A 16,604-nucleotide genomic window follows, 5' to 3' on the forward strand; every position below is an offset into this window, starting at 1 on the left:
GGCCCACGGCTACCAGTTCATATGATCAGCAGCAGATCCGGGCTCACAACTAGCAGCTGGCATCTACCAAGATACAGTACCAGTGAAAGCCAGGGGCTCGTATCTGACAATAGGCAGTGCAAAGGACCAGGCCCACAGCAATCCCTTTACAGCAGTAACTCGCCCCACGAGCGTCTAAATGGGAATGTGTCTGGCTGTTATATGATCAATATCTACAGCTATCTAAAGGAACGGGGTCCTTGTGAGCACACCTACGTCGTCAGACCAATCACACACGCGCTCAGTCCCGAGTCACACGATTGCAGGGGAAGACACAGGGCCCATTGCTACTTAGCTGGTCTTTAGGGTAACTCTGATGGTTATACCATGCACTGACCAGTCGAGGATGGAAGGTGCGGCTCTGCATATCAACCACCATTTTCAACTGGTGATTGTCTTGGGTATAGTCAAGAAAAAGAATTCATCACTCCGCTACGATGGCACTTCCTGGTCTCAGCGATAACGCAGACTATTGAAGCCATACCAATGTGCATTTTCACTACTTATTTCCTCAGTCGGATACAGACTATTAACGCTTTGCGTTAACAAATGTTGTCAAGACCTGCCTGAATGCAGGGGTCATTTCCACCCAGGTCTCTCCCACTTGCTTCCAGTGGAGATAAGAGTGCTGATCAGCCATGGGTTTTGAGACGGGAGTCACTGGGAAGATGCTCTGGTTTGGGGCCGAGGACCGGTGCTCCCTTGGTAGTGCTGACCCTGGAGGAGGTGTACTGGGGGCTCCCCCAGCCTCATGAATACAGATTCCTGACCTAGGAGCTAAACGCCCTGCATTCAAAAGGAAAGCCATGCTACCCTGGGGTCCACGCATCTTGGAGTCTGACACCCGTCCCACACCAGATGACGTAGGGGCACTGGGGTGGGGGTGCTTAGTAGTAGTTCCAAGACAGAGAACCAGTCACCAAGAAAGCAGTGACCTGGAGCACTTGAAACTACTAGACACAGTAAGTTGCTGTCTGACCTACACGTGTCAACCCGGCAGGGGGTAGGGACTGACTCAGGACCTCAGACCGTCAGAAGTTTGGACCTTGCGATTTATGTTAATCCTTGACCCGAACGCTGTTTCCTGTAGATCCCTTTCCTGTTTAATTTCCTCCCGTAGGGATCCCTGTAGGCCTTACTGCCTGACCATTCTAGATAGGCCTACGGGAGGAAAATAAAGAAATAAAAGATTGTTCTCTGCTTGTTTGTTGATCCTTTGGCTGTTACAGGGCCCACTCGCCACACTTGAGATGGAGCATTCAATGTTGAGTGCGCTCACACGCATCTTGAGCACTGCTCAGGTGCACGCAATCATGGAACTGCGAAGCATGGAAGCAGGACTGAATAGGCCTCATGGTTCCATGTGATTTACATTGCTGCTTTTGCATCTTTATGCATTTGCATAGGTACATTTTCTTTGTTAGATATGCATGGTTTTGAGGTTTTTCGATAAAAGGGGAAAAACTCTCTACAACCCTTTTTTTTTTTTTACAATACCCCATACCTTTCTTTTAGTCCCTATTATTTTTTAATATTCCTGCTCACCCTTTTTACATCTGTTTTCCTTGTTCCCTGAAAAGCGAGATGTCAATGTACATTTATACCTTATACCCCTGTAGCCCTTTCCCTTTTGTTTCTATACCTATTCCCATTTTTCTATCTGTTTTGCTTATTTCCTGAAAAGCAAGTGCAAATGCTTAACAGTGCCAAAGCACCAACGCCAAGACATCTGTGCAGAGCCTGCTGACACAGGTTCAAATCCCGGCAGGGCCAAATTCAGCCTTTCATCCTTCCGAGGTCGATAAATGAGCACCACACACTGTGGGTAATAATAAGCAGCGCTCAGATGCCTGAGGGTTCGTAGCGCTATATAAATGCTAAATTGTTATTATTATGCAGCCGGTGAATGACAGGCCGAAGTCTCCTTCCGCCTCCGGTCCCATGCTGTGCCCAAGTACCGTGTACCATGTGAGCCCTGACTCTTTCCCTACTGTTTTCCCACCCCTCTGTAGGTCCTCTCTCCTTGCCCTATGTGTCTCGCCCTCCCTTGAGTGGCCCTTCCTAATTGTCTCTCTCCCCTGTGCACTCTCCTTCCCCTGTCGGGCTTCTCTCTTGCACTCGGCCGCATTGCTCTTCTCTTTAGCTTGTCCCTTTTTCTTACTTAACACAGTTGGCTTTTTTCTTCTTAAGGTGAGAAGTACTGGGTGTTCCGAGAGGCAAACCTGGAGCCTGGCTACCCCCAGCCGCTGACCAGCTACGGGCAGGGCATCCCCTACGATCGCATCGACACTGCTATCTGGTGGGAGCCCACGGGGCACACCTTCTTCTTTCGAGGCAACAGGTATGGATCTCAGGGCAAAAAGGCAGGGCTCTCACTGAGAGTTCACCGAAGTCATGACTGCTCATGTCTCACACGCATGTATCATGGACTGTGCCTGTCTACGCACCAAACGACCTACTTGGTACATGCCCCCACTCACGCAGCAGCTCCTTCCCAGAGTCATTGCTTATGGACGATAAAAAGCAAAATGGTAAATTGTTACCCACTTTCGCTGTCGCAGACTTACACACTCGCCAGGTTATACACACACTCACTCACTGTTACAATCACACTCATATTCCTCTCCTATTCAATCCCAGTCACACATTCTTGCATCTCACAATCACCAACACACTTTCACTTTCTCTCTCTCTGTATGTCTAATGGTTCTACGTTATTAAAGCAAAGTAAATTACTTTGTTGCAATCAATTTTTTTTCTCGCATTCTTATTATAGTTTTTTTTTTTTTAATTTGGGGGGGTCCCTTCACTATCACCCCTAACCCATGCCCTCAAACTCCCCGTTTTACCCCTTATCCCTCAAATACATGTACCAAATTTGAAGTTGTTCGAAGTGTTTGCAACTAAGTAAATTACCACAAAGTAATTTACTTTGTTGAAGCAATGGGAGACCACACTCGGATCCTGTCTCTTCAAACATAGAACCAACGCTCTCTCGGACACTCTCCTCTTTTGTCCTAAGAAAGAAAGGCACACAACCTGCTCTACTCTGACCACATTCCAGAGCCTCTCCCTCTCATCGTCTGTCCCACTCACAGACTGTGTGCGCGCGCACGTACGCACGTACATGTGCCAGGCCTGCAGCTTCACAACTTGTAGGAAGTGAACTTTATGGTCAGATAATGCCGTTTCCTCTAGTCCAGCTGCGGGAGGCCCCGGCAGTGGAATTCACCAGAAGGGGATGTTTAGATAAATGGGGAGAAAACAGGAACATTTGTGAAAGATAAAAAAAACATACAAACCTTGAACTCTGTAAATTCACGTGGGACACAGGGCTCCAGATCCGGCAAAGAAAGATATTGCAGCCTTTTTCTGTGGGAATCGGGAGATTTTTTAAAAAGAAATGTGTTAAAATGGGAGTGTCTTGTATTCAGTGACGTAGGCGGACACACTAAAAGGTTGAAGGGGCAGGCATTCCGCACTCTGCCGAGGTAGTCAGACACTCTGTGGTGTTCTCAGGGGCCCGCCATTCTGCACTCTGCTAAGGGTGCAGGATTCAGGCACCCTTCAGTGTGATCCGGTACCAGGTAACCTGCACTCGGCCGATGGAGTTGGGCACCCCCCACTGTGCTGAGGATGGGGTTGGTAGACATTCTGCACTATACTTAAGCAGAGATGTGTAATTTATCTGCACTCCCTGCTGAGGGTACAGGAGTCAGACACCCTTCGGTTTCATCATGTACCAGGCACTCTGCACACTGCTGATAGGGTCAGGCACCCTCCACTGCGCTGATGGGGTCAGGCACCCACCACTGTGCTGAGGATGGGGCTGCTGGTAGACATCCTGCACTCTACTTAAGCAGAGATGTGTAATTTATCTGCACTCCCTGCTGAGGGTACAGGAGTCAGACACCCTTCGGTTTCATCATGTACCAGGCACCCTGCACACTGCTGATAGGGTCAGGCACCCTCCACTGTGCTGATGGGGTCAGGCACCCTCCACTGTGCTGAGGATGGGGTTGGTAGACATCCTGCACTCTACTTAAGCAGAGATGTGTAATTTATCTGCACTCCCTGCTGAGGGTGCAGGAGTCAGACACCCTTCGGTTTCATCATGTACCAGGCACCCTGCACACTGCTGATAGGGTCAGGCACCCTCCACTGCGCTGATGGGGTCAGGCACCCTCCACTGTGCTGAGGATGGGGCTGGTAGACATCCTGCACTCTACTTAAGCAGAGATGTGTAATTTATCTGCACTCCCTGCTGAGGGTGCAGGAGTCAGACACCCTTCGGTTTCATCATGTACCAGGCACCCTGCACACTGCTGATAGGGTCAGGCACCCTCCACTGTGCTGATGGGGTCAGGCACCCTCCACTGTGCTGAGGAAGGGGCTGGTAGATATCCTGCACTCTACTTAAGCAGAGATATCTGCACTCCCTGCTGAGGGTGCAGGAGTCAGACACCCTTCGGTTTCATCATGTACCAGGCACCCTGCACACTGCTGGTAGGATCAGGGACCCTCCACTGTGCTTGCTCCTGGGGTCAGGCACCCTCCACTGTGCTGAGGATGGGGTTGGTAGACATCCTGCACTCTGCGTAAGTGGGGATGTATAATTTATCTGCACTCCCTGCTGAGGGTGCAGGAGTCAGACACCCTTCGGTTTAATCATGTACCAGGCACCCTGCACACTGCTGGTAGGATCAGGGACCCTCCACTGTGCTTGCTGCTGGGGTCAGGCACCCTCCACTGTGCTGAGGATGGGGTTGGTAGACATCCTGCACTCTGCGTAAGTGGAGATGTGTATTGCATCTGCACTCCCTGCTGAGGGTGCAGGAGTCAGACACCCTGCACTCTGAATAGGAGCCTGACATTGTGCTTACCTCTGAGGTTAAGGGAGTGGGGCACTAGGCACTTTTCTGAGGGTGAGATCGATGTGTAGATACGTTACACTCTGGTTAAGCTGGGAGAGAGACATACCCTAAGCATTCCGGATTTACACAAGCAAGGAGCTGCATGGCACTGCAGGAAGAGAGCGTTCCTTCACCCCATGAACATTCCCACTGAGGTTCTCTGCACTCTACTTTTGAATGCAAGCCGCCATGCCCTCTGCCTTATTTTATGGGCAATAACATGTAACAGACAACTATATAATTGGAATAAAGGTGAAACAGTACCAAAAAATGTATTTATTTATCCTATGTTTGGCTTCTTTTCATACAGCCGCCTTAGGCTGTCTTATACGAGACACTGTATTCATTGATTGTTTTTGTGTTTCCCCTTGTTTGTTGCATTTGACACATTGCCCTTTATGATGTATTGTATGTTTATGAACACATGTATGCTGATTGACAGTTTTTATTTATTTATGCCGAAGCCAGGGTATATGAAAAGAAGCAAACATCGGATAAATAAATGCATTTTTTGGCACTATTTCACCTTTATTCCAATTATATTGTTGTGGGTATTGCAGTGCCTCGACCCAACGCAGTCCTACACATAAGGCAGGATGTGCCTGCCTGTCGCCCCTTCAGTGGCTCTCAGGATGCTCAGGGTGGGCGTTGATTGTGCTGCATTCTGGGTGTGTGCACAGGCTGGAGACTGGGAGTGAATTCAGTTTCTGCTCATGGTCAGCTGGGCATGTACATGTTTATGCTGGATACAGAGGGCCTGGGTTCCTGGGGTGTGAAGGTAGTTACTGGGCATGGGGAGGGAGGGCACAGGTAGCCTGCATGTGTATGATCTGCCAGGTTCTGCCTGCTCACTGGGAGTGTGACTGTAGTAACTGGGTGTAGACACTGGGAGTGTGAATGCAGGCACTGGAAAGGGGCCGGCTGCACACAGAGCGAGGGAATGGCACGCGGTCAGGGGGAACACTGGGAGTGGGTGGGCTGGGCGCTGATTGAAAAGGTACACATGAGCATTGCAGGTTCAACACTGGGAGGGAGGGAATCTAGCTCTGGGTTATGTGCAAGGTGGGCAGTGGGCATGTACATGTTTCTGCTGGATACAGAGGGCCTGGGTTCCTGGGGTGTGAAGGTAGTTACTGGGCATGGGGAGGGAGGGCACAGGTAGCCTGCATGTGTATGATCTGCCAGGTTCTGCCTGCTCACTGGGAGTGTGACTGTAGTAACTGGGTGTAGACACTGGGAGTGTGAATGCAGGCACTGGAAAGGGGCCGGCTGCACACAGAGCGAGGGAATGGCACGCGGTCAGGGAGAACACTGGGAGTGGGTGGGCTGGGCGCTGATTGAAAAAGTACACATGAGCATTGCAGGTTCAACACTGGGAGGGAGGGAATCTAGCTCTGGGTTATGTGCAAGGTGGGCAGTGGGCATGTAAAAGTAGTACTGTGCATGGGCTGACTGGGTCCTTACTATATGTGTGAATGTACACACTGCAGGGAAGCAGGACAAAGCAACAGGATACCTTTATTCTGGCCTGATGTCTCTTGTCCATAACCCATATGCTCCACCCAGGACTTGCCTGGTCTCACCTATCGAAGCAACTCCTCCTCCATCTTTTAGTTCTGGTACTCAGGTGTGCAATTATCAGAGGTGGACTGAGAACCAAAAGAGCCCCCATATTACAGATTTTCAGCAAGCCCAACCCTTTTCCTATGAGTAAATGTGGAAATGACAGTGTACCACCCAAAAGAGGCCCAGGGTGCAGAGGCCTACCGGGAAATCTCCAGAGTTCCCTGTAGGCCAGGTCACCGCTGGCAATTATCAGGGGTCATATTGCTATAATGCCTTTGGGCTGCTTGGAAACATGGACAGTTCAAACATGTCGCACACTTGAACCGCATGAGGCATCACATCTAATACTGGTCAATAGGAACCAGTCCCCTTTCAGGGGCTGAGCTATGTAGGTCCATCACTACAGCGCGGAATGTGCACCGGCAACCTAGGCTGTGTCTGCTGTATCGTTTGATATTTCATTCATTGTGCAACAGTTGTGAATTTGCTATTTTCACAAGTGGCATGCATATGATTATGGGGTCTTGGAAACGCGTCATGGTGATCATTGCGACGGGTCATATTTTTTGTTTTTCATATTTCACAAAAACTTTATTCGCTGAAACAGTCAGAACAGGGGCACAAGCAGAGTTCTACTGTACAAGAGTATGGTGCACGGACATTTCCTTGGTCCATCTCCGAGACATCCTTCAATGATGGCCAGGGGGTTTAGCTGCCACTGCTTTTTTCTTACCGCCATATGAGAGTTTGTAGTAAAATATGCCCATGATGCCAAGGCCGACCCACAACTCCTGATACGCCTTCAATGGGGACCACCACGCAGACCGGGCACGTGCTACCATCTTGCGCTTCGGGCACCTGCAGCTGAAGGCTGAATACTGCGGCACAGGAAGGTCATTTATGTGTATTACTCGCTGGTATTTAGAATGGATGTTAAAAGACCCTGCCCTATGGCAGCAAAGCAGTGTGGTAGGTGTTGCCACCTCCGTGGTCTCTTGGCGCTCTGGCGGATCTGTAATTTAAAACAAATTATATAATTGTTTTTTATAACGCTCTTAATACCGACGAGGTGTCTAAGCATGCGTGGACCCGGGATTCGAACCTGTGTTGTTCTGCGTCGGCTTGCTTCCAAGACGAGCACGTTGCGACTGAGCTATACTACTAGTGCCAATGTAAGATGACAACATGACCTCATGGGCGAGCATGACCTTTAGGATAGTGCATGTGTAAATGTGAGATGGGCACATGCTAGTCACAGGTAATCCAATGTTTGCGGGGCCTTGAATGCGCTATGTTTCTCTTGCACGTGATAGTGGATATCCCTTAAAGAGCGGCCTGTTGACTCTTATACTGCACCCACATACACCTGCAGAGGAGACGTATAGCAGCGCACATATAGAAGCAAGGAAGATAATTAAGGGAGCCACTGGCTTGTTCAAAAGTAGGTTTAGATGCCTCCACGAATCTGCTGAAGATTAAATGTATGCACCTTCCGCAGCGTCGATCGTACAGCCGCTGAACGGCGGAGGTCCCCGACACACAATAAAAGGGCAGAATAAAACCCATGTGTAGCGCAGCGAGTAGCGCCACCAGTCTCTGTGATATTCAATGTGTTTTATGCATATCGCTTCTTCTGACGCTATGCAGATTTCCTGACTCTTCAGAAATTGGGCCCACAGGGAACCCTATGCGGTTAGGGCTGCGTGCGTTACCTGACTTTTAGCACCACCACCCCACTCCCAACTGGTTAGCTGAAGCAAAGAAATTCCAGTTCAGTAAAACAAAAGTAAAACTTATTAAAGGTTGCATATAGAAAAAAGGGTTATTTTCTTTGAAGGCAGGTAGAGAAAGATAAGAATACATGCAAACATTATGACCCAAAAGAAGCAGGTTGTTTCCTTCCTCGGTGACATGACCGTTTTTGTGTCATAAGCGGCTAAATGCCCTAACCTCAGCCAGGGCCTTCTCTTTGTTTTCTGCTCATTGATATACAGCTACAAATAAACCAACAGAACAAAAAGAGGGAAATAATCTGCTTCTATCATTAATCACTTTCCGTGCAAATGCCCTCGCCTTTAAGATGCACCTTTTACAAGAAACTCACAGTCTGTGGAGCCAACTGGGCCCTAAAATGGCTGCCGGGTTACGGCGGCCCATACGGGGGTCCCTCTCTCAGGGCTGCCTGCAGCTGAGTGCGTTGTTGGCCATCCTCATCTTCCTCGCTCACCCCATAAGTGAAACAATATCTCCATCCGCAGCCATGGTGAGTATTTACCCAACACCCAACAAATAACACACTTTTCCCACATCCCATTTATGCTACTGGCCAACTTTCTTAAATCAATTTACGGGACACTTTGCACACACAGGACAGTAATGAAGTCACCTTTGGCACGACCCCAATTGTTATTTAATAATTTGTGAATGAGTGTTAAAGCTCTAGCAACTTGCTTAATTGTAATGTTAATGGTTTTCCTTTGAGAGGTGATGGTCAAGTTTTTAACTGCAACCATGACCATCACAACTCCACGAGCAAAGCATTAGCGTTGTAAATAAGCCAGTTGTCAGAGCATTTACAGTCAGCAGGACTGAAAGAGCAGCGGCAGCAGCTCAACCTGCGGGCACAGAAAGCAGCCTTAGGTCAAGACTGCTACATGAACGTCTATCATGGGGCAAAGTCCTCCTCCAAAATAGGAGAGTCCCACAAAATGCGGGACAGTTGGCCACCCAGGCTAAAGGAGCCTAAATGACTACCTCACCCAAAGCCAGCCGGCATGATGAAGGCTCATCCAGGCTGGCTTTATGCTATGCCATGTGCACATGTCTGGGACCCTCAGCGGTAGTGGAGATGGTCATCGTGGGGAATAGAGGGTTTCAATGTGTTTGGGGAGGAGGGGCGTGGGCATTGAGGAGGGGCGTGGTCGTAGAGGGACATTCCCGAATGAGCCTGGGGCTACTACCTTTTACCTGAGAAATGTTTTGCTCTCCTGTTGACAATCTTTCCATTTGTCTCACACAATGCATGGACTGCGAGAAAGTAAAATGAAGGCCAAACAACATTTTTTGTAGACACCCCTGTCCCCTCCCGGGCCCACTTAGAATGTTTAGCTCACTCGCAATATCTCACAATTCAGGTATTGGTTGTGAGGAAATATTAGCAATGCTATCATTTGGAGGAGCTTGCCAAAATGTTCCAACCTAAAGGAAGGGGGAGCAGCGTAAATAGTATGTGGACCGCCTCTTCCCTTAGCTACCCTTTCTATGTTTCTTTCATCCCGCTTGCCATTCTTTCTAGTTTCCTCTTTATCGCACTTTTGTTACCTTGCCCCAGTTCTTGCCCCAAGAATTTAGAAAAGTCTCCCTGGGGGCACTGTGATTACTTACGTGTGTGCTCCCTCCATAAAGGACTTACCTTTTGTTATTTACTGGTCACCTGCTCCCATCTGAAGCCATTTGTTCTGCTTTATAAAAACGCATGCTGTTATTTGTCTAGAGTTCTGCTGTACCCGTGGCGAGGTCCGCACTAAAGCAATTGTTAAAAACAAGTAACACGTTTGTCTTCTTTACTCTGTAAACCCCCTGGCTCTCCTCCCTTCCTCCTCTGTAATTCTCCACCCTCTCCTCTGTTTTCCACTTTCTCTTCTCCTCCTTTCCTATTTCTCCTCTATTTTTGCATTCCGCTAAAGTACTGGTTGTTTTCCTCTTCTGCTTATTCAGTCTCCTTCCTTGTGACAAGTTCCACCCTGTTTGTGTCACTGTGTTTCCCCCATTTCCTTTTATCTCCATGTTATGTACTATTGTCCCATTTTTTGTGATTTTACCAACCCAAATTTCAGAGTGGTACATTTCATTGCGACCATAATACCGAAAAAAACAGAATCCTTTTTTTAAATGTTTTTTTAACCCTTATAGCGACTGGGTACAATTTTGTAATCTTGTTTTTCTTCGTTGTATCCTTAATTCGCAAGACTGAATGATGCAGATGAAAGATGGTCTTTGCGTACTCTCTTCCTGACTCTGTTGCCTCTTTGCACAGGTACTGGCGCTTCAATGAGAACACTCGCTCCGTAGACACTGGCTACCCGAAACCTGTCAGCGTTTGGGCGGGCATTCCCGACACACCTAAGGGCGCCTTCCTCAGCTCGGACACAGGTAACCATGGATGGCACCTGCCACATAAGACACTCCAGTGGTGGCATGCAGCAGAGGCTAAACCGCTTTCTATATATCCTGCGCATCTCTAGAAGCACAGTATTCAAACACATATCAAAGATTGCACATCACAGCTCACAGGCAACGGGTGTCAACATGTAATCTAATGCAGCATGGTCGTATGTAAAGGCCTCTGACACGGTGTGCTCCTATCCCGAGTTCTTAAGAGTCTGGTGGGTTCCAGTTGTCCTGGTTCTGGCAGGAAAACCTGGCATACTTGCAGTTAGAGGACAGAGGCAGTAGACAATGCTAAAAATTCCAGGAAGTCTTTAGATAAATATAACAATAGTTGTCTCTGTCTCTCCCAGAAGCCAAAAACATTCACAGGGTCATGCTTCTGACAACAAATCTGGTCAATTACAAATGTATTGGAAATGTATGTTTTGCCTTTTACTTCTAGCACTGAATACTATGTTCTCTTTGTCTTTTCCCAGCCTACACTTATTTCTACAAAGATACCAGATATTGGAAGTTTGATAACCAGCGGCTAAAGACGGAGCCAGGATATCCCAAATCCATCCTCAGGGACTTTATGGGATGTCAGGAAGTGTTTGTGGAACCAGACCCTGGGCCTAAGTGGCCAGATGTGGATCGCCCTCCATTCAACCCAGAGGTTGACGCTGGGAAGGGCAATGATGTGGACCAGGAGGAAGAGGAACCTGAAGGTGGGGACGAGGCTAAGCCAGATGTTGACCTGAACCCGGAGGGCAGGGACGACGTGGACGAACAGAGCAATGATGTGGATGTGGTAGTCCATATCGATGAGTACACGCGTACCATGAGTGTCGTCATGGTGATGTTGCCGCTTGCCCTGCTGCTTTGCATCCTGGGCCTCATCTATGCGATTTTGCAACTGCAGAGGAAAGGGACACCTCGTATGTTTCTCTACTGGAAACGTTCATTGCAAGAGTGGGTGTGATCTTCTCCACGCCGCTGAGAATCCTTTACTCCTCAGTTCTTCGTTGGCTCTCTCGGCACCTCTTTACCACACACCCTATTTTCTCCTCCCCACGGTGCTAAAGAATAGGGAAGTGTAACCTAATCACACGACCACTCTCTTCTATTTATACCAACATTTTGCCTCTGTGAACTAGTGGCGTACCGCTTGTGGCCGCCACAGGTTAATTGTTGCTCATCGTACGGTACCTTTTCTACCAACAATGTGGTGGACGAGTGCAGCCAAATTGCAAGGTTTCTAGCCTGGAATGTGAAAGCCAGGAAAGGTGTGTTTACTATAGATGGAGCTGGAGGGGGACTCTGTGTTCATTTTAACATTAATCCTGTAGCTCTGTGAATCCTCAGCTGGGGCCTTTTTCTAATATCCTAAATTCACCTTAAGTAAGGGGTAAGGGTATAGTGGCAACCTCCTATCGGAGTGGTCCATAACGAGGAGGACTCGGCACCCAGTGCGCTTGTCTCCATTCACGGGCTGCGGTGGACACCAAGACTGTGCTTGCAGATACTCATTTGGAGGTCTAAACCAAGGCGTGTCACACTAGTAAAGGTGGACGAAGCTTTACCCAGAGATTCTAAAGGGAGAGGCGGTAGAAGTGGAGGAGAGCCCTTAGGTAGCAACGGTTCTCTAACAAGAGTGATAGAAGTGGAGGGGTGCACCCGTCATTTGCCAACATGAGTTTGAGGAGTGTCTTCTAGACATTCTCCATATACTAAGGGCTGAGGTGGATGCTTGTTGCTATGGAGCCGAGAAGAGAAGAACTGGAGCCACTCATTCTCTTTATGGCTTAATTCGGCCACGCCCATGCTCGGCTAACTACCACCACGTAGGTTGGAGTAAAGCGACAAATAAGTGTATGTGTTTTATCTGGGCGTTAATAACACTAAATAAGTGCCAATGGCTGATGCCATCCACGCCTTTTATTCCCCGGGGAGGGTGTGTAAAGGTTCAAGTTGTCAAAAGGAATTGTAAGGGCAACATGCCAGAAAGGCACTGCACGGAGAACCCTTTGGTGCAGTGGAAAGCGAGTTTGGAAGACAAATAAACATATAGTGTAGGAGGAGGGAGATCACTGTCAAGGCATGTTTCCTCCACCCAAATTCAGCCGGGGGAATGGGCCCCGCTTCATCCTATCTTCCCTTTCATAAATGTACAACTTTTCTCCCCTGTCTCAAGTAATGCAGTCTAGTGGGCACATTCTTTATTGGTTTTTGGCCATTACTTTGCTTTTGTTTTGTTTACCTCCTCTCTGGATATAGTTGTGTCTCAAGATCCAGCTCCCATCACTGGCTTGTTCATGGCTGGGAGGTCCATGGCAGAAACAGGCTTTCTGTCACCGGATCCCCTTGCCCCTCTCTTCTCTGTGCCCCTTGACTTTGCCCCTTAATATTTCCAATCAAAGGGAAACATCTGCATGCTGGTGACCGGTCCGTCCAATTTCCCATCATCCTTTTCTATTGGTGAAGGAATGGTGATCTATCTTTTTCTAAATATCAGTCTCTTTCAATGATTTTGCAAAACTATGCATTGAACTAATTTGATGTGTTTAGATTCTGATTTCAACACGCTAAAACCAGAGTTTACGGGGACCAAGGCCGCGGTGCGATGGTAGTGCTGCACTGGCAAGCAGTTCAGCATCAAGTTTCTTGTCTTCTATCCAGTGCTACAGACCGCGCTTGCGCTGCAGCGATAGCCTGGTTAAGCGCCACGTGGGGCTCTGCAGGACCAGAGTGGACAGGAGTGATCTTGCTCCAGAGAAAGACCACCAATCCATCCCGCAAACATGACAACCTGATTGGAGGAGACATCCACGCCAGCCCTCACCCATATGGGTCTCATCACTCAGAAGAGACAACCACTCCAGCAACTGCCCGAAGGAGGTTCTTTCATTGGTGAGTGGTCAACCACGCCTTTGTCTGACTAGGCGATGCCGCATTCTTCTAAGGGTTGAACCACTTTTGAGGAAGGACACTAGATTACTGAGAGGTGATAACCACTCTAGTCCACAGCAGCAGTGGAACTAACCTCTGTGCTCCACACCAGAGGGAAGACGGCACAGCTCTTTGTGGGCAGGAAGCTCAATGTCGCATTGTAACAAATGTAAGGAATGAGCTTCTTCTTGCATGGTGCTTGAACGGACATTAGGCCTTCAGCTCTGCGGCTTGTGGTGGCACCCAACACGTTCGCGGGTAAGTGGGTTCTGAAGAAGTGTCATCCCAGAGGTGCTGGAGTTGGGCAGCTTGGCTTGTACATAATAAACAAAAAGTGATTGATGAACTTGTGTGTCTTTCCTTGAAACAAATGTGCGTACCCACCCACTTTTGTGCAAAGCAATCATTTCCCAACCCCCTCTTTCCCTTATTCCCTCAATCCTCGATGTAACCCTCCCTCCATCAATCAGCAACACCAAACATTGAAGAACCGGTTTCGTTTTTGTACTTTCTTTTTTGTTTGTGGAGCCACTGTACATTGGGGCATGAAAGCCAGTGTTTGCCCATGGGCGGCGAGACATTACAAGACGATGAAAGCACTTGCATGTGGCATGGTAAAGGTTCATCCAGGCTGGCCTTATGCAATGCCCTGTGCTTATGTCTGGGACCCTCAGCGGTAGTGGAGATGGTCATGGTGGGGGATAGAGGGTTTCAAGTTGTTTGAGGCTTATTTTATATGTGTTCAGGCTGGTAGTAGTTCTAAAGTCGGGGTGAGAGCGTTCACTTGAACTTGGAGGGTATTATCCCCACCAAAAATATTGCCGTATATATGGTCGTCTGGATTGGCCATAGGCGATATTTTTGAGTGGTTTCATTTTTGGGGGTTTTGGGAGCGGGGTTGTGGAGGTGTCCCCCACTCCTTTAAAATAATGCAGGGATTGCGGGGGTGTCCCCCCGCAGGTTCCATGCCTTAATATTGCCTCAAAATATGGCAATATTTTTGTATGGTGATATTTTTGTGGGGATATTAACACTTGGAACCACCTGGAGGGGTTCCAGGATGAAAAAATAGCAGAAAGAGTGGGCGTAGGAGGATTGAGATCAAAGGGGTGCCCGTTGTTCTAGAGGGAGATGGCCATCACATTAACTGATTTGAATACATGAATGAGGAACTACAAAATGCACCTTTGGTATGGTATACTCTGAGCCAGCCTGGCTGATGCCTGCTGGGAGAGGTTGACAGAGATCTTGGCAGGTTATATATTTATGGGAAATTGAGAGTTTGTTTGTAAAGCTAACACCAGCAGCGGGGGAGGGCATGGGCAGCTGCTGTAGCAGTCCAGTGTGTGGCGATAACAAGATAGAGTGTAATCTTACTCTGATTTCAGAGAGTGTTTCCACCACTCGTGCACTGATGTACTGACGTTTGAGCGTAGTTTTAGTCATATTACATTTCAGGATCAAACCATTAAGTCATTTTCTGCAGCTGCCTATGGGTAAATTGTGCTGAGTTTTACATCCTCTGTCACTGCACAGGCGACACAACATGTGTGTGTACACTGTTACTATTAAAGATCATTTTTGGCCTCGCAAGACCTTACCCACCCCTCCTTTGGCACTGGAGGTGTTTGTGGGCATGTGTGTATTTGTGTTTGCGTTTGTACATATGTGCGTATATGTGTTAATGTAGTGTCGTCTTCGAGTGACTTGGGCCCAGGCACTACCACAAAGACAAGAAGGATCTCTCCGGGCAAAATGACCCATACAGTGGTGTGATCTTGGCAGCTTTCACTGCTCCTGTGGTGGACAGTAAGAGGAAGAATCCGGAACCCATACCTCTAGCACCGCTAGCAAAAACACTTGCCCCAAAGTATAGATATGTAGCTATGCATGGATGCATCACCAGCCGGTAAGGGTCTGGATAAGACATTCAACAACACATGTGTGGCACATTCAGCCAACAGTCACCGCCCTGAAATTTGACAATGAACAGCACATCCCTGTCTCCCAACAAAGAGGAACACACAGCCACATGGCCAGAGCCCCCTTCCCTGCCTCCTTTGTCGGAGAGTCCCACTCACTAGGTGCCTGGGCTGCATTTCCTCGGTTACTAAGCTTCTTCAATCTGCTCAGAGACACATCATGGAGACAATTGGGGAGCCCTCCAGGCTAGCAATTTGGCCAGCTAGAGCAAAACATTTTGGAGCCAGGTGCAAGTTTTGAGAACAAAGCTCAATACCTCTGGCAAACATCAATGGAATCAGAGCAGGGGTGTTCACACTATTTTGGTACGTGAGTTATATGCTCTGCACTCCACACCTTGGTGCTGTCACTGACTCATAATTGCATGCAGTTTGTCCAATCCGACTGCCATCATGCGCTTCCTCTCTTTCACCCTCCCTCTGATAGTTTACATTTCATGGCTAATTAGTCGATCGATCTTTATCGAAAAACGCTTTTAGAAGATGATGTTCCACCGATGGCTTTCTTGAGGTCGATGTCAAACAAACATCACAATGAGATTTTGACCCTCTGGAAGTCTAGATGTTCGAAATGGTTGGAAGTCTGTGGATCGTCAGAAGTACTGAAATCCAATTATATATTGATCAAGAAAAGAATCCAATGGAATGATTGAATTGAAACCCAAGAGATTAAATCTAGATACAAATTGTCAATAAACTGTGCGGCTGAGTCATGAGCAATGAACCAACATCCCCCTTATTTACTGAGATTTCCGTGTTCAAAGTTCGGAGACCTATTCTTACAGTTGAAGCTTAACCTCCCAACTAAGGAGGTTTTAGCGCAGCGGTATCAATTGAATGGCCTCTCTATCTCTTGTCATTTCTGCGACAACACTAACTACCCAGAAACTTTACGCCAGCTCCTAAAAGACTGTGAGGCCGTGTCCCCACTTAGATCTAAGTACCGTGACTTGTTGCCTTCAGAAGGGTATCCCTTACTGCAGATGAATGATGGACTTCTTTGTTA

The 16,604-nt window shown here is 48.1% G+C and overlaps 1 protein-coding gene across 1 annotated transcript in view; it reads left to right on the forward strand.

Annotated features, from left to right (window-relative positions):
- The window catches only part of MMP15 (matrix metallopeptidase 15), a 233,034-nt gene extending 219,072 nt beyond the window's left edge, over positions 1-13,962 (forward strand). The window contains exons 8-10 of the mRNA XM_069654486.1: positions 2,230-2,380; positions 10,555-10,670; positions 11,165-13,962. Of these exons, the coding sequence (XP_069510587.1) occupies positions 2,230-2,380; positions 10,555-10,670; positions 11,165-11,649 (752 nt within the window). The 3' untranslated portion in view covers positions 11,650-13,962. The remainder of the gene's footprint in view (positions 1-2,229; positions 2,381-10,554; positions 10,671-11,164) is intronic.
- Positions 13,963-16,604: the final 2,642 nt, after the last annotated feature.

The sequence above is a fragment of the Ambystoma mexicanum genome, chromosome 1p (assembly GCF_040938575.1).
Source record: "Ambystoma mexicanum isolate Mex_15411 chromosome 1p, UKY_AmexF1_1, whole genome shotgun sequence".
NCBI lineage: Eukaryota > Metazoa > Chordata > Amphibia > Caudata > Ambystomatidae > Ambystoma > Ambystoma mexicanum.